This window comes from Thunnus maccoyii, chromosome 16, assembly GCF_910596095.1.
Source record: "Thunnus maccoyii chromosome 16, fThuMac1.1, whole genome shotgun sequence".
Taxonomy (NCBI): domain Eukaryota; kingdom Metazoa; phylum Chordata; class Actinopteri; order Scombriformes; family Scombridae; genus Thunnus; species Thunnus maccoyii.
Window position 1 is genome coordinate 8593412 of NC_056548.1, and position 17277 is coordinate 8610688.

The window sequence follows — 17277 nt, forward strand, 5'->3', positions numbered from 1 at the left end:
AAATCCAGCAAAACACACCATGTTGGAAACAATGAATGCTGAAGCTATGAGATTAGTTACGTCAATCAACTTCTGAGTGTTCAATGTCACCTTGAGTTTTTTGATGCGTAGCTCAATTGTCTGGATGTCCGTGCTGAGGTCCAGCCTCCGCTGCTGCTCCAGCTCTTCCTCTGTCTCTCCCAGCCATGTCCAAATATTGTTCAGGTCAGAGTTCAGCTGCTGCCACTGCTGCTGGTTCTGCTTTGTACGCATCTCTTTGCTGAGGTCCTGAGCCTGCAGGAGCTCCCAGCGCTCAATCACTCCTAAGGTGCAGAGTGAATGAGTGTAGAAGACAGTTAAAGACATCCAAAATTAATTTTATCCCACTGAATTAGAGCCAAGCAACATTTGAACATTTCAGTCTTTCCCTTTATATAGGATAACATCTTATAGGTTATTTAATATTAATTCAAATACATGGTAATGTAGAGCTTATTGTATAGTCATACATGTGCTCAGCATATGTAGTGGATCAGAATTACCTGATGTTTGGGACTCTGAGCTACTGGGATCTGCCAGTCCAGACACCATGTCCTCCTCTTCCTTCAGCTCAAAGCCCATCCTCTTCACTGTGTCAATGCTGCCACGACACTCCCCCAGCAATCGCATCTACAGTACAGAATGGATATATATTTATGTTACAGATATAATTCAATCGGTATAAGCAAAATATAATATGTATTTCAGGATAGGGCATATATTTAAATCTTTTTGCAAACATTTATAAAACTGGATACTCAAATAAGAACAGACAAACATAAGTAAACACTGCTTTCTTAGGTCTAATAGCAATGTGTTGATTTTTAATTTGCAAGAAAAATGAAAAAAAAAAAACAGAATTAATTATCACTTCATGTACAGTTTGGTGAAAAAAATGGAGTGGTTGTTCTGGGTTGCTGTATAGTTGTAGGAGAAAACACATACATATCCCATGTATGAGGCATCCAGCTCCGTGCTTGTGGGAGTGCGACTGCGGCTGCTGTCCGTTTGTTGCAGGTGGAAACGGCTGGCGTCCAGAGGGTGAACGTGTGAGTCCGTAGAGGCAACCTCCCCTGTTGACACAACATTACATGCTCATCTTTATAGAACTTGATCATATCTTCAATCATATTAGAAATATGCTCAACAGTCTAACAAGAGGAGAGGCTCCGCTCAGACAGAGGCACAGAAGGCGTGGAGAGCAAAAAATTACTTGAAAAAAGTAGACAGGAATGCAGATTGCCACCTGTCATAGTTTGACAGGTGATTATTGCTGCATTTCCTAAAAACTTCCTACCCTACTCCTACTGAGACAAAAAAAAGCTTCCTCGCAGTAGTATCCAGTCCTGCTTGCAACAGGAGCTGCATCCTTCATTTTAGCGACGTGCCTCTGTGTGACCGAAGCCTATGAAAATTTAATTTTAAACAAATCTGCAATCACTTCAGAGTTCAGACTTGTTCGCTGTGACAGTATTACAACATGCATTTCTGAAACAAAAAATGCACGTCAAAAAAATCCAAAGAGGTTAGCTACACAGCACACTGCAAGTCAAACAAAAGTAAGAAAGCCAGTTAGAAAGAAGGGTTAGGCTGAATTCCATTTTGGTTCTGCTTAATTAGAGACCAATGCAGAACCAGTGAACTGAAGAAGGAAAAATGGAATTGATCCTATCCCCCAGTGTTAGAAAGTGTTGCCATTGGTTACAGTGTGTGCCCAAAGTGTGTATAACAGAGGAAATCAACGCAAATCAAAGTCCAAGCCGGTGAAGAGGCTTTAAGTGTGATAACACTCAGAGTGTGGCTGTTATTTCTGGCCCCAAACACTTGTGGCATGCTGGGGTCTGCTGTTGCCTACCAGTGGAGGACCTCAGTGTTTGTTCTGTTAGTTTAAGATAGGCCTCAGGGCTCTCTGGGATCACTACATCTGGAAGAAACATTGTACAGTACACACATTCAGCAGTGAGCATTACACTGTTTGACTCCATTAACTGATCACATCTGGTATTTGCCTGCAACACTAGGTGGAGATCGGTTATCAATCACAGGAAATGCATTTGATAATGACTCTCTTATTGCTTTTGGGGTAATTTCAATGTGACATGTAGCAAGCTTTACCCAGCCACTAGAAATAAGGACAGATGAACAATTTAAATATTAGTTAATATTTCTTGGCCCATGCTTGAAATTGTGATCCTGGTGTTTTTTTTGTTTCATTGTCTTCATGTATGTTTCAAGTTTTAAAATGTCTATTATAACAAACTGTGAGTGATCCCTGTCCATCCATGTCTCTGAAAAGTGAGATCTAAATACCTCAATATAGTTAACTGTCTTTTAAAGAAGTCAAGATGTTGTCTTAGCTAAGTTGTCACCTAGCATGCTACGTGCAATTTTCTCAGATATTTCTTTTATACTGTTATCCTCACTGGTCTTGCTAACATGAAGTTCCTGTAGGCAAACTTTTATTTTCCTCCTCCCTGGGTACCAACAGGTCAGGGTCAGCTATTAAAGCATTCAGATGATGCTTGATGATGCAATGATTAAAGCAGTGGTTCCCAACTTGGGGGTCATAACCAATTCAATGGGTCAAAAGATAAATCTGAGGATCAAAATAAATCATGACAATTAATAGGGCAGTGAATATTGTCCTGATGCTCATATTTCTGTTCGTTTTTCTCTCATCTTTGTTTTTTCTGGTGTAATACTTGATAGTTTTACCTCTTTGGGCTTCTAACAACTATTCCAGTGAAACAAGCTGAGACGTTTAGAGGGGAAACTGTTCATAATTCATATAATTATGCAACCAGTGACAAAGGTTGCATCTAGATGCTGCATCACTTTAAGCAGTGGTTTCTTAAAGTCTGAAAATATCTCTTCAACTTTAAGCAGTATGTGCTGTGTGTGTATGGATACTGACCTGACAACGCTGAGGCAGGCCGCTGGAGGAATTCTCCCTCTTCGCTCTGCTGCTCTCTCAGGGCCCTGCTGGCGCTCTCCAGCCCACGGCTCAGGTCGTAGTCGTGATCCCACTCGAGGGGAATCGAGTCCACGCTGGCTGGGGTGTCCCTGCCTGAGCGCTCTGTCCGGAGCTGGGCTGCCAGGGAGGCTGAGCGGCCGGAGGAGGGCAGAGGAGACAGGAAGCCATCGCCCAAACGCTCACTCCACGGCAGGCTCGACAGATCACCGGGCTCGTCTAGTTCCAGCTCACGGTCCGAGAATGACACTTCGGTATCATCATCTGCAAGCTGGTGAAAAAGGAAAGACATATACAGTTTGTGCTAATGATTTGATCACTGAAAATATTAATCAAGCCACAATAAATAGTGAATTATCATATTAATTGGAAACATAAAATCTTTGGTATGCTTTGCTATGATCTTTGGTCTTACAGGAAGGCGAATGAGCTTCTTGTAGTAGCGCTCCACTCGACCAAACACTTCTTGACAGTAGCGCTGCAGCTCTTCCAGCTCCTCCTCAATGACAGCAGCATCCAGAGGCTCACTCTTCTCTATTAGTGCCTCCCCCTGATGGAAGATGTGCTCGATCTTGGCTGTAGTCAGCGAGATCTCCTGCTGGAATGACTGTGGGACAGGAGGAGGAAGCAGACAGATAAACAAATCCTCATTAATTCTGTTTTTCATGCTAAACACGGGGGTTCTTTCATAGTCTCAATTTCAAAATGCCTGACTAGTCCCAGATGTTAATTTCCTGATTTGATTTAATAATTGTAATGTTCAGTATGACTTGTGTATTATAATAGTAATAGTCATCTTGCCATATTAACTACGCAATGTCAGTCTAGCTGCTCTTCAAAATGATAGATCTAAGAATTTATGAGATGACAAGTGTTTAAAACCATAGATAGATAGTAGATAAATACTTTTCAAACATATCAAGAGCTAGAAATTCCTGGTTCTTTTTCAATATATCTCAAGGCCTTGAGATATGTGAGTATGCTTTGCAGGCACTTTTCAAACCAGGTTGCTTTAGACGTCCTGCGAGGACAAGAGATGTGAAAAAATTGTGACAAACTTACCCTGAGTTGTTTGATCTTGGCCTGAATGTCACATTCAGAGAAGTGTTCAATGTTGGTCAGCTGCAGGTCCATCTCTGTCAGCCACACCAAGATGCCGTCTCTGGCTGTCTCAAACTCCTCTCTCTGACTAATAAAGTGCTGCATATTTTAAACAGAGATGCTGCTGTTAGAATTATCTACACGTGAACAGTGTGAAAGCACATGCATTATATTGTATATAGTATATGTGAAGCTCAGTGAAGCTTTCTCGGTTGCTTCATTAGTTTAGGTTAACTTACACATTATGATTGATATCTTTAACATTTGTTTTCATTATTGTCAGTGATACAGCTAATTAACACAGAAAAATAGGGCAATGCATGTGAAAGCATGAATTTGAATTAAATAAGAATATGACTATGATAATTGTGTGTACATATTATTGTACCTTGAGCCTGCGGAGGATGGATGCCACCCTCTTCTGCAGGTTGTCCCATCGCTGATTGGCATCGTGGGCCATTTCCCTCAGGCGACAGGAAGAGTCAGTGCGGTTTTCTCTGGCCAGGCGGCGATATTGCTTATTGATTAACTCCAGCTGGGTCAAGCTTTCATGGACTTGCCTCTGGAAGGCCTACAGAAACAAAATTTTATTAACACATTCATTATCAACACGTCCTCCTTCTGGGTCAAGAAAAAATAGTTTTTCCTATCTCAGTTTACGTTTAAAATAGCTTACAGTTGATAGTTTTGAAATAGCTGTACCTCAAATTTCTTAAGTTCCTCCTTGGCCACAGTGTAGAGTACACCAGAGGAGTTGGGCAGAGCAGCAGTCTTCTCTGAAGTGGCCAGCCACTCCTCAAATCGTGCAAAGTCATCTAGGAATTTCTGCCATAAACGCCACGTCTCCTCAATCCTAACAAAGGTAAATATTTGTGACTATTTAGTTAGGAAAATGTCATTTTCAAAACATTAACAAGAGTGACCTAGTCTTCATCCATACAAAGTTTCTATCTGCTCTTCTTGTTTTAAACCAACATCTGACTGTATGTTATCTTCTTACTTGAGTCTCCTCTCCATAGACAAGGCACAGATGCTCCTCCAGCGGCGATCAAGGCTACGTGTTGCCTGCTGGATGGAGTCACACTCTGCATCCGTGGCGCAGGCATCACAGTCGTGCAAAAGCACCTCACACAGATTCAAGACAGACGCCACTCCAGTACTGTGTTTCTCTATGTCACGCTGAAGCTCCTGAGGGGCAAAAAAGGGAGACAGAGAGTTTGTGTGTGTGTGAGAGTGTAATAATAAGAGAATGACAAGGACAATGAGAAAAAATAGTGAATAGAAAACTACTTTATGAGAAAGGTGTGAAACTTTACAACAATAACTTTTGATTTAACTGAAAAATTTCAGTTTTTCTTGTTTCTCCAGCATTATTGTCCTTCCATTAATAGATACAGTCCAGCCACTATGAATAAAACAGCTCATTTGCCATTAAAGGATCATAAAATATAATTAATTGACAAAATACTTCCTAATTAAAGAAAATCCTAACAATGCATTATTTCACTAATTGAATTTCCCATTCAAGTTTTATAAACTACATTTCAGCTGCTGTATGGGCCTGCATGTCCTTTATTACTGTTGTAGTTCACAGATACACATATAGTGTTTTTTTAATTTTATTTAAAGAAAAAGAAGGAGAAAAAGGAAAAGATTACAATTATTACCTTCTTGCCAACATTTGGGGCAAACAACTGCAACTTCTCAGTGCTAGTTTGAAGTTGCAGGTAAACAGGGAATTGCTACAATAATATATTACAATCTATAATGTAGTATTGTACATGTTTTATACACTGTACTGTATATTATATTACCTGCTGCAGATCAAGCTTCCTCTGAATCTCTTGGTAGTCACAGCAGTCGTAGGCGATGGGTTTGGATAGTTCGGCCTCGATGTGGGCCAGCCAGGAGCGTAGGCTGCTCATATTCTTGTCCAGCTGCTGCACCGCTACCAGAGTTTCTCTCAGCTTCTTTACTCTGTTAACACAATTCATGAAATTCTGTCAGTACTATTTAATGCTATTATATTATTCTGCATGAGCTAGATTAAATTACTGGACTATTTAAGCTACTCAGGAGCCAGTGTGTGTGTGGCTCCTCACCTGGCTCCGATGAGATCCAGGAGGTGCTTCCAGCGGTCGCCGACTTTGGTGAGTTTTTGTTCAATTTCAGCAGCTTTGCTCTGGTGACTGGCCTTGGCCAGGCGCTCTCCCAGCAGGTGCAGCTGCAGCTTGTTTTCCTCTGCCACAGTGATTTCCTCCTGGTAGTCCTGAGGACACAATGCAATACAACCAGTGCATAAAGAGAATTACAAGCAGAGCATTTTCATGACCGGTGAACAAACAGGAAACGTATGAGATCTGAAAAAGTAAAAAATACCACAGTGGCTGAAAACACAGGTGCAGCTAGAGCATTGTTATAGTTAGTTCGATGCAGGTATTCTGCTCAGGTATAATATTCTGTACTTTTCTTCTTCTGCAGCAACATAAGCAATTCCTCTACTGTCATCAATGGCAGCAAAGTGTGATTATAACTGAGGCAACCACTGAATCAAAGAGGATGGACAGGTGCTTCACTGGGTGTAGTACACACAGAGGTTTAGAGAGGGCATTAACAAAATAATGACAAAAAGCAGAAACCAAGATGGTGATAACTAGCTTGACGTAGCTTAGCAGCATTTTTAAAAACAAATACTGGTGTCAAATTTAACACAGACAGTAAAACCATGAAGAAGTGAGTGAACTTGTTGGTATCTGTTACAGTCACCGTGAGTAAATATTTAAAATGTTAGATACATTTGAGATGACAGTGCTCAAGTATATGTCTATTTACCTTGCGGAGCTTTTCGATCATCTCCTCAATGCTGATGTCTCCATTTTGGGAGACCTTGCTCTCCATGTTGGTGAGCCACTCGCAGAGCTCCTTGTACTTCTCGTTGAATACAGTCCACTCATTCAGCTTTTCACTCACCTGCTGCCTCCGCAGTGACAGCTGCAGAGGCACAGTGATATAACACAACAGTTAAGCGCATTACTGTGCAAACTATTTATCTGTGCATGTTAAATTGCAAAAAAAGGAAATTCATGACAAAAAGTCTCAAAAGGAAGCTGTGCTACAGAGATCACTGCACACTGAGTGATTCATTTGCATCGAGCAGCGAGTGTCTGCTTCTGTGTGTTTCCTGTTTGAGTGTTTTATCTACTCCACACAGGATGCGACCGTGAAAAGACATTATCCGCTTGAGGTTTCAGGTTTTCTATGTTGTAGTCAGAGTTAACACGCAGAGGCAACTGATGGAGACAGCAAAGTTCCTTTTTTAAAATTTGTAGCAACATGCCAGGAACAGTTCATACAGTACATTTTGTTCTAACACATTTGTCTTCTTGTTGTTTAGTCATGTATGTATTTAGTCGTACACCCATATGTTGATAAGCTAGTTTTGACCAAAGTATAACAGTCTTATGAATCTGTGTGATACCAGCACCACCATTTGGTATCTCAAGGAACTGCAGAGACAAGACTAGTGTAAGTAGTGACAGCTAGGAATATTTCAAGTGTTACATGGTTGATAATGTGTGATACAGAGCATGGCTGTGAAGTTATTTGTAAGAATTATGCACAGTTTTATCTGGATAATTCTCCAGTAGCTGACCAGTTACACTACATTCAGAAAATCAGCTATGCAGAGGTACTGTGAAATGCACTGTACCTGGTGGCAGATTTCATCCCACTGTCGATGCAGCAGCTCAATACGCTCCTGCAGGACAGAAAGGTCCTCAGCACTGATGTAGCAAGACAGCGACTCCCTCAGCACAGTCAGATGGGCCAAATCCCCAGTCCAGCCATCAAACGTATTCTCCAGATCCTGTTGATGACACATACAGTAGTAACATTACCGACATTTGTAATATTTGCAGACAAAGCTGGCCAGGAAGACCTGTATGAGAATCACAATATGCATTTCAAAAAGGATCAAACAATCTGAGATGTAGCAAGTAGATAAGCAAAAGTAAGTACAAGTAAGTACATACTTACATAAAGAAATTTTAAATTAAATAGCTTTACAAGTAAGGCAACTTTCTTAAATAATTCTATCTACATTTTTTAGGTCAAGGTCCCCCAAGGGATGCTGATTTTAAGCTTTTTTGATATCAGTGTAATTTCTGTTGTGTAATTTTCACTTGACTAAATACTATAAAATGCCTCGAGGATGGGAACCACTGTTACCTTGCAGCGCATCTGCTCAGCTTGAAGATCCTCGTGGTGATCAGGAAGCGGCTGAGAGAGCTGCCGTTTAAAGGCTCGAAGTTTTTCCAGTGATCCACCGATACCTCTCTCACATCTCTCCCAGTCCTGTATAAAACACAAACAATGGTTGCAACTGCATCAGTATTATACAACTGAAAGTCAAACAGCAAAATAATAGTAATGTTGCCTCAATTTCTCATCATCTTGCAGTATCATAATTGTTATCACAAGTAACAGCTGCTTGGGCCTTTTGGTGGAAAACAAGAAAAAAAGACAAATACATAAACTTCGTACAATGCAAAATGTTCCTACAGATAAAAGATTAATAGTATAACTTCAAGAACCCCTGAGGTTCCTTTACTCAACAGGCTGCTAGCAATTTGTTTGGTATACCTTTAACAAGGTGGCAAGCTCTTTCTTTTGTTCATCCAGGCAGACGCTGGCATGTTTCCATCGTTCCTGGATATCAGTAAGCTCCGCCTGCAGGGCCACCTCCGCCCGGCTATCAGCTGACAGGAGCAGTTGTCTGCCGGCCTCCACTGTCAGGATGTAGCTGCCCTGCTGACGCTGCAGCACCTTTTCCCTCAGCTATATCAGAAAGCACAATCGCTCAGTTACAGGAATTCTTAATTGTCAAGCTACAAACCTATTACTGATAATAGTGCTAATAGTAGTAGATGATAGTGCAGTTTGTCTTCACCTATTTGGGGTATCACATAGACAAGGTTTATCACATTTAGAAAAATGTGAGTGTGTCAGATGTGGAAGTTTTCAAGCCCCCTTTGCACCCAATCTATGTACTCATTATGGACTCATTGGACTCATTATCAAATGTGTGTGTCCTTTTTGTCCTACAACATCTAGATTAAATCACTTTAACAATATATACCTGGACAGCATCCAGCATGGAGCGGGCTTGTTGCAGAGGAACAGTAGTCCCTGTCTGAAGGGCTTCTGCAGGGTGGGAGACCTCCACCAGCCATTTACGCAGCTTCTCTACCATTTCTCTGTAGCGCTGCCATTGGCGGATCAGACCGTCAATGATGCCTCGCCTCTGTTGAGCACGCCGCACTACACCCTGCCACTGGTTACTCAGGAGAGCCAACTTCAGGTTGAACTCATTTCTGCAGGAGATGGAAGTAAGGAAGTGGTGATGTTTTGTGGTAAACAAAGAGTAATGGACTTAACAGGTCTAGTAATCAATTAAGATTGAGTGCTTTCATATTAGACAATCAGTGGTGGGCAGAATAATGGCAAACAGATTAGAAACAATTAGATTAGATTGTAGGTAGATTTGGGCTCGTTACCTGTCATCTACTTGACCCTGCTCTAACATCCTTTGTCCATCACTGATAATGGAGTGAAGGATCTGTTGGCGACTGAACATCTCAGCTTGGAATAACTGGAAGACAACAAAATAATAGCAGAGATGAATGATAGATAAACAAAAACTTATGATTAATAACATAGCTTTTTCAAAAAGAACTCTAACCTCATGGGCTTTTTGCTGCTCCATCAAACTCTGGTAGTTCCCAGAAATTTCCACAGCCAGATTCTCTTCTGTTTGGACCAAGAACTCCATCCATGTTTCACATTTCTCTAAGAAGGTCTGCTGCTGCAGCAGGAAAGACTGGAGTTTGCTGCAAGAAACCAAACACCAGATGATGAAAAAAAAGTCACTTTGATGCCCACGCATTTCAACATTTTAGTCAGACTTTAACTGTCTATCTGAGGTGTCATTTATGCTTTCATTATTACATTTTTGTCTTACAGTTTGTACAATGTCTTGAAACTGTACCAGATTTACAGCATTTTAAAATCCACCCCCTTTCAGAAAACATACCATAAATGTGTGAATATTGTTTTTTGTGTTTCATACCTGAATCTCTCTGTGGTCTGTGCTGAGGCTGTTGACCAGCTCCTGTTGAGGTTCTGCATCCGTTTGATCTCTGAATCGTTGAGAGGAAGCCGGTAACCAAGCTCATTAAGACGCTCCAATTCAGGTGCCATACTGCTGAACTTCAGCATGAGTCTCTATAGAAGGACATGAGAAAAATGTTTAGGTTTTTTCATTTCAGACCAATCAGTAAAGTTGATTTTTTTCAACTAAGTGACAAATAGAAAACAAAAAAAACCTTGAGGTCCTCCATGCGATCTAGGATGACGGTCAGGTCAGTGGAGCCGTTGGGATCTTGCACCTTCAGAGCCTCCTCAGCTTCAACCACCCAGTTTCCCAAAGAATCCAGCTGATCATTAAAGGTTTCATAATCCTGGACTCCAGTCTGATGTGGAAGAGAAACATCAGCAAAATGTGAAATTCATGATTCAGTATGAACTAGCACTGCTCTTGCTTTGTTGAATTGTAAAAGTACAGTGGAGTACAATAAATTGGTTAAAAATATGTTCATTTAAATGAAAGATGATTGACTGATTGGTTGACCAAGTAACTAGTTGAGCAACTAATTAAATGCTAAACTTGGAGTCATAAATCTTTTTTTCTTTACCTGCAGAGTGGTGAGCTGTCTAGTTAGGGCTTGTTCCACAGCAGCCAGCCGCTGGGTGAGAGAAAGGTGATCTGACTGGATGGCGGACGCTGCTGACGTGTCCACTTGCTGTTTCAGCTGATCTCCCAGTTCTTGAAGAACCTGGAGGGAGGCCTGCACTGGAGCCTGGGAACGGAGGACCTCCTGAGACAAAAGTGCCCATAAAATTTAGAGTAGAGTGTCTTTTTCACCCAAAAAACGAAACAAAATCCTACATGGAAAAAGTATACACTCCAATTTGGAGGCACACAGCTGGGGACTTTTTCAACATTATTAAACACTCAATAAAACTCAATAAAAATTACCAAAAATTTGCTAAACTCTTCAGCACAATAGCAATAAATATGTTTCCCATCTTGCAGGACAAAGAGACATGATGATCTTATTACAGGCTTTCAGAATAAAGCCCTGGAACAGGCTGAGTGTTTGCTTTGGTTTAAAATGAGTCAACATTGGCTCAGCTATGGCCTCACTCACGCTGCATTCTTGAATCCAGTCGGACACTTCCTCGTCAGCGATGTCCTTGCTGCAGGCAGTCTTGAGGAGCTGGTCTGCCTTTTCCTCCTGCAGCTGGATGCTGTTGCAGCTCTGCTCATAAAGCTCCTTGTAGCGCTGCCAAAGCTGAAGCAGGGCTTTGCTGCTCCTCAGACGCTCTGCAATCTCCTCCAGTAAGCCAGTCCATCTAAGTGCAACAACGACATGGATCAATGTACCAGTGTAAGGATAATGTAAAGGATTGAACATTGGGTCACACCTCAATCAGTGAAATCAAAACAATTGTCTGGATTTTACTCAATATATATTTGTTATTGTTTAAACAGGCAAAAAATATATAAAAAATATATTAGAGTTAAGTAAGGTCACCTTGCATTGACGTCCTTAAGGGCATTGTTGAGGGAGTCTGACACTGAAGGGTGACACTCCTTCAGCAGTTGGTGGGTCACAGCACCAAACTTTCTCAGACTGCTCTCCTGTTTCTCCAGCTCCTCTTGCAAATCCTTCAGATGTGACAAATGAATATTAATGCAATTAATATAAACACATTTGTCTTCATGACTACAGCCAGCTGACATGGTTATTGTTGTACAATTAATTAAATGTCTCTTCATCCCAACATACCTGCAGACTTTGCACCTGCAGCTGAACAGCCTCCAGGGAGCCTGTGAGGAGGCGGAAACGAGACACGGAGTACCTTCCCTCCATTAGGTAGCCATTGATCTCTTCTGAAGCCCGCTTGTATAGACTCCACTGATCCAGCACTGACTTCAGGCTGATCTTTAGTTGCCCTATCTGTAAAAACACATTTCATTAAAGGTGAGTCACAAAATGCACTGTGATACTCAACACTAGATGAGAGAAAAATAAAACAACAGGGAAAAACAGAGTAAAGCAGAACAGATGGAGTATAATCTAAGTACCACATTAAAAACACAAGAGAATAGGGCAGCTTACCAAGTGGTCCAGGTTAGCCCAGGTGTGATTGACACCCTGGAGCGTCTCCATGACAATAGCACAGGCCTCGTCGGTTTTGTTCTGGACAAGGGCGCAACCCTGCTCCTCCACCCTCTCTAGCTCTTTCTCTTTTTCCTTCACTATCTCCTCCATTTCCTAAAAAAAGTTGATTAAAGGTTTTAACTTAATAAAAATAAACATTAACTCAAAAAATTTTGATAATAATAACAACATGTAAGGGGAACAATATGTTTTGATGAATCAGTGTTGTCACAGTAAGTGAGGCCTACCTGGCAGTCCTTTAGAGCATTCTGTACAGATGTCAAGTCCTCTATTCTGTGTTTCCTCTTTAGTCTTTCTTCTTGATTTCCCATCCAGGACTTTAGGGCCTGAACGCTGCTCTCATACTCCAGCCACATATCCAACAGGCTCTCCAGGAACTGGATCTACACGTGTTTTAAGCAAAATAAACCATGAACACTTTGCATAAATAACTGACAATGGTCGTTCTGCTTTCTGTTATATGTTTCATTAACAGTATCGGTGGTTATGGCCTCACCCTCTCATTAATGCGGCCTTGTAGGATTTGCCAGCGTCGATTCATTGCTCCCAGACGCTCAGCGAAGTCTGTCTTATCATTACGCTTGCTCTCCACATCATGACCACTGATCTGCAGTACTGACTGGTTCACAAAGTCCACAGTCAGCTGCTTACAGCTTAAATCTACTCTGAAGCCCTAAAAGGAGGAAAAAAAAAACACCCAGTAGATTCACAATCAAAATGACAGATTCATCATTAAAATCATAGATTGCATCAACATTGTAATCAGGTTAGTAAGAGAACATGCATGAAATACTCAAGAAGGTAAACCAGAATGTATTCAACCATGTAGGTACTGAACATATTGTACATATATTAACTTAAGAAAAATACTTTGGAACATTCCTTGCCAACCGGTTGACTTTTATTTCTTGCAAAAGCTAAAAATAAAATGTTTTGCATTCTTAAAATGCATCTAATATGTAACTAAAAAGCATTATAATACAGGAAAGTACACTACCTTGTATTTTTGCAAGTAGTCCTGAATCACATTTGATCCCACTGCACTCTTAAGATTTTCTTCATCCTCCTCAATGACATTCTCCATCAATGATATCCAGTTAAACAGCTCAGATATGGCATGACGGGAAGCCAATTTCTCCATTTGGATCTAAGAAAAATAAATCACCCATTGAACAAGCACATTAAATACCCAAGATGAAAAAATACACATGCTGCTAGTTTGAAGGCAACCTTGTCTGAAAACTTCTATATACAGGTGAAGAGGCAGAAAGAGGTAATCCTATTTGCCCTTGAGCAGCTAAGCCTGTTCAGTCTGGCCGCATGTGACAATACCTGATGTAGCTTCTCCTGGACCACTGGGATGCGTGTGAGCAGCTCACTCCACTGAGTGTCAATGCGTGCAAGGTCAGACCGCAGCACCACCGTGTCCACTTTCTTCAGCCTCAGCAGCTGGTTGCCCTCAGTTACCACTGAGCTCTTCAGGCTGGATTTACCTTCAACTTCCTTGGAAAACTCCTGAGACAGACAAATGCAGGAATCACCAACTAGTATACAATCAAAAGTACACTCACTTCTTTTCCCCCCTCATGTATGTAAATGACGACAAGCTGATGACGTCAGCTTGGGCTGTAAGACTAACAATTTTTTAACAGAATTACAAACAAACATTACAAACTGGAGGTGTGAGATTTGAAAGAAGTGTTCCTTTAGGAGGCAGTGTGGGGTCTAATGAAAGACACTATCCATTTGCATTATGGGAAATTCAGAAAAGTCAGAATATCTTGGCATCTGCTGCTTCGATTATGATTATTCTAACATCTCATCCCTTGTCGGTTCCCCAACTTTATGACAGTGCAGTACTAAATCAGCAGAGTACATCTTTAAGAATTCTCCTATATTTGCCCTTGATTGAGGCACTGTGGCTGTCCACTGTTCCTAAATAAGTCAGGTGGGTGTTGAGGACTGATGTCCCAGCAGCAATTTAGTAAGTATAACTACATACATATAAATGTAGAGATGACCTAAAAGTTTCCCCACAATGTAGCATAACAAAAGTGGAATTACTATACATGTCTAGCGGAGTAGGGGAAGTCTGTTTTAGTTGTGGGCAGCGCTAACAGTTCTAGCAGTACTGTTTCTGGAAAAGAACCAAAACCTGTGGATCAATATGAGAAAAAATACAAAGTAAAAAAAAAAGAACATTGTCCGTTTTCTCACAAGAAAAGCGGAGAGATGGTCTCTGACAGTTTCCAGCTCCTGTGGGACCAAGACTGCCTGCGTGTTCCAAAACTCCAGACGATCCAGAGCAGACTGCAGCCACTCGCTAAGCTCTGCACACTCTCTCTGATACCTAGGAAGAAAATCACAAACTAAACTGAAAACAATTCCAAGAAAAGATAATAAGTTTAGAAAAGTTTACCTACAGGTATTACAATGAAGAATCTGAAACATGGACTCAGATTTGGGGAATTAATGCCCGTCGCTACGGTTTCCATCTTAAGGCCCCTTCTTAAAGGTGATGCCTTAAATAGGATGTTCATAATGTATCTATGGGATATCATTTGTATTTAAAGCCTAAAAGCAGTTCTGACTCTGACGTGTTTCTAACCTGGTCCAGTGTTTTAAGATGGCCTCCAGGCGCTGTAGCTCCTTGTTGACCTTGGCGGTGTTGTTGAGCCAGTGTTCCCCCAGCAGCGCAAGTTGATTCTCCAGTGCAGGACAGCAAACCGACAGCAAGAGATGTTTGCCTTCATCCAACACCTGGTATAGCTTGTGTTGGTGCTCTGTCAGTCTACCCTTAAGACCCTTTACACAGAATGGAGGAGGAGCAAATAGAAACCGAAATCTTAAAAAAGTGGGCTTGTAGCTGGATCGATACCACCTGAGAAGCCCTTTTTCCCTCTACAACTATATCTATGGTGCCTTTGATAAAGGTGTTTAAATCTCAACTAACTAGACTCCAGAAATGAATGTGAAGCATTCCTCCCACAGGAAAACAAAAGTGTATATTCTGTGTTTATTCCCACTTTATTGACTATATCATATCTAGACAAGGAGGTCTATGGAAGCCACTTAGTGTTAGTATCCCGTATCTTCTGATATCACTTTTACCTGATACAATGAGATTCTGTCCATGAGCCTTTCTTCCGTCTCCTCCACCAGGCCAACAGTAGGGATACTTCCTTCAACTGCCTCCAATTGTCGATTCAGACTCTGGTAATCCTGCACCAAGCGACACCAAGTCTGACAAAAAAAACAAAACAAAACAAGAAACCATAGAAAACAAAGTCAAATTCAGCCTGTCAGCAATTCCTTAGCTGTGAACAAGCTGTGAAGAACATTATAAATGGACATATTTGCTGACAAAACTACTCAATGACAAATACCAATATTTTCTTAAACCAATGTTGGTCAATATTAATTTTATGTTTCTGCGAAGTTTTCTCCTCTCATCGGTAACAACTACTAACCAATTTCCCACTTGTATACTTGTATATTCCTACTTGTACAATATATGAAAACATAGCCCTGAGCAACTGCTGTGCTCTTATATCATGAAGGCAAAAAAGTTTTCCAGTACATTGTGTGTAAAACTTCTTTAGCTTTAGCTCTGAAACAAAAGTATTGGGAGAATTTTTTTCTATTCGTGAATATCTATTTCTTTCAAGCAAGAAACATATATTAACAATAGTGTCAAAACCATTCGGCACTTGAAAAATCAATTAATACAAATTGTGTTTTCTCTCTCACCTCCAGGATACACTCCAGCTCAACACCTTTACTGTGTGCCTCTTTGAGGACGCTCTGAGCCTGGGCCATGGTCTCCTCCAGGGTCTGACTCTCTATGGGAAGCATCAGGCCACTGATTTTCCTGAAGTATGTCTCTGTTAAAATCATATGTGACTCCAGACCCTGAAAGAACTCCTAGAAAACACAAGCAGACACACACACAAATGAGCAGTTCTTCTTTTCTCTTTGGGTTCAGTGTTTCACACTGTTGATTACAAATATTCCTTAAACCTGCAGTGCGGAACTTTTACATATAAATGAACATCCAATACATTCAAGCCCTTGCCAAACGAGTTCACACAATACTGATTAAGCCTATCACCGCCAGATAAATCTCCCTGTATTTCACAGTATACAGAGATTTTAAATCTCATGTTGAGCGTGACATTCCCGCACTGTCAGTTAAGCCGTTAATCGTGTGGCTCTTCTAGACTTTCTAAATGTTATTGTACCAAATGGATCAAATTCTGATAGTGAAACGAGTCATTTCGTGGAGATTGAGTGACACTCAAAACACTGTATCCACCGTTTTACAGACGCAACAGTATGTTACGGCCAATGGTGTACTGGAAAATCCCAGTCAAAAAATACATTTTTGGGACTGTCGAAACATATCTATTTTTACCGGCCCTCTCTGTGTCATTCAGCGTGTGCATGAAAGCATGCTGCATGCCTGTGTCAGGCAAATACAGCCGAGCGACACCCTTTACTCTCACTGCCAGATGACAAAAGTGCCGCACTTCAGCTTTAAGCCTACTGCTGCAGCTAAGCAAAGTTCCAAGTTGACCAAACCTTATGTTTGTCCAGGTGATTCTGGACTTCCTCCACAGAGCTGGCAATAATCCTCTGATCAGCAGCCATCTTGTCCTTAGCTGTATCGACCAGGTCAGTGAGATCCTGCAAAGCACGTTCGTACTGCTCCTTCAGAGCCATGTTCTGGTTCAGCCCACTGCGCCGGGAGCCCACTGTCATCACCAGCTCTTCATAGGAATCCTGAAAATACACACGAAGACTTTTTTTTTTACTATACCATTAAGTCATTACTTAAAAATAACTCAAAAATTGTACTGAACAAGTTTTACTGCACATTTT

The 17277-nt window shown here is 41.1% G+C and overlaps 1 protein-coding gene across 10 annotated transcripts in view; it reads right to left on the bottom strand.

Annotated features, from left to right (window-relative positions):
• syne1b (spectrin repeat containing, nuclear envelope 1b) overlaps positions 1–17277 on the bottom strand; it is an 86950-nt gene that overhangs the window by 5431 nt on the left and 64242 nt on the right. For 7 of the 10 annotated variants that reach the window (XM_042437044.1, XM_042437045.1, XM_042437043.1 and 4 more), the window contains 35 exons: positions 16978–17178; positions 16147–16320; positions 15508–15639; positions 15005–15201; positions 14614–14746; positions 13729–13911; positions 13394–13543; positions 12893–13069; positions 12624–12779; positions 12334–12489; positions 12001–12171; positions 11746–11879; positions 11359–11563; positions 10843–11025; positions 10474–10620; positions 10218–10372; positions 9831–9978; positions 9646–9740; positions 9228–9462; positions 8732–8926; positions 8318–8443; positions 7800–7955; positions 6923–7081; positions 6193–6359; positions 5905–6067; positions 5091–5278; positions 4793–4943; positions 4479–4661; positions 4052–4189; positions 3405–3596; positions 2933–3260; positions 1874–1942; positions 964–1091; positions 522–648; positions 91–302 (listed from right to left, as the gene is read on the bottom strand). In XM_042437044.1, coding sequence (XP_042292978.1) covers positions 91–302; positions 522–648; positions 964–1091; positions 1874–1942; positions 2933–3260; positions 3405–3596; positions 4052–4189; positions 4479–4661; positions 4793–4943; positions 5091–5278; positions 5905–6067; positions 6193–6359; positions 6923–7081; positions 7800–7955; positions 8318–8443; positions 8732–8926; positions 9228–9462; positions 9646–9740; positions 9831–9978; positions 10218–10372; positions 10474–10620; positions 10843–11025; positions 11359–11563; positions 11746–11879; positions 12001–12171; positions 12334–12489; positions 12624–12779; positions 12893–13069; positions 13394–13543; positions 13729–13911; positions 14614–14746; positions 15005–15201; positions 15508–15639; positions 16147–16320; positions 16978–17178 — 5814 coding nt within the window. The remainder of the gene's footprint in view (positions 1–90; positions 303–521; positions 649–963; positions 1092–1873; positions 1943–2932; positions 3261–3404; positions 3597–4051; positions 4190–4478; positions 4662–4792; positions 4944–5090; positions 5279–5904; positions 6068–6192; positions 6360–6922; positions 7082–7799; positions 7956–8317; positions 8444–8731; positions 8927–9227; positions 9463–9645; positions 9741–9830; positions 9979–10217; positions 10373–10473; positions 10621–10842; positions 11026–11358; positions 11564–11745; positions 11880–12000; positions 12172–12333; positions 12490–12623; positions 12780–12892; positions 13070–13393; positions 13544–13728; positions 13912–14613; positions 14747–15004; positions 15202–15507; positions 15640–16146; positions 16321–16977; positions 17179–17277) is intronic. The other 3 variants (XM_042437052.1, XM_042437047.1, XM_042437051.1) reach the window with 1 other exon arrangement.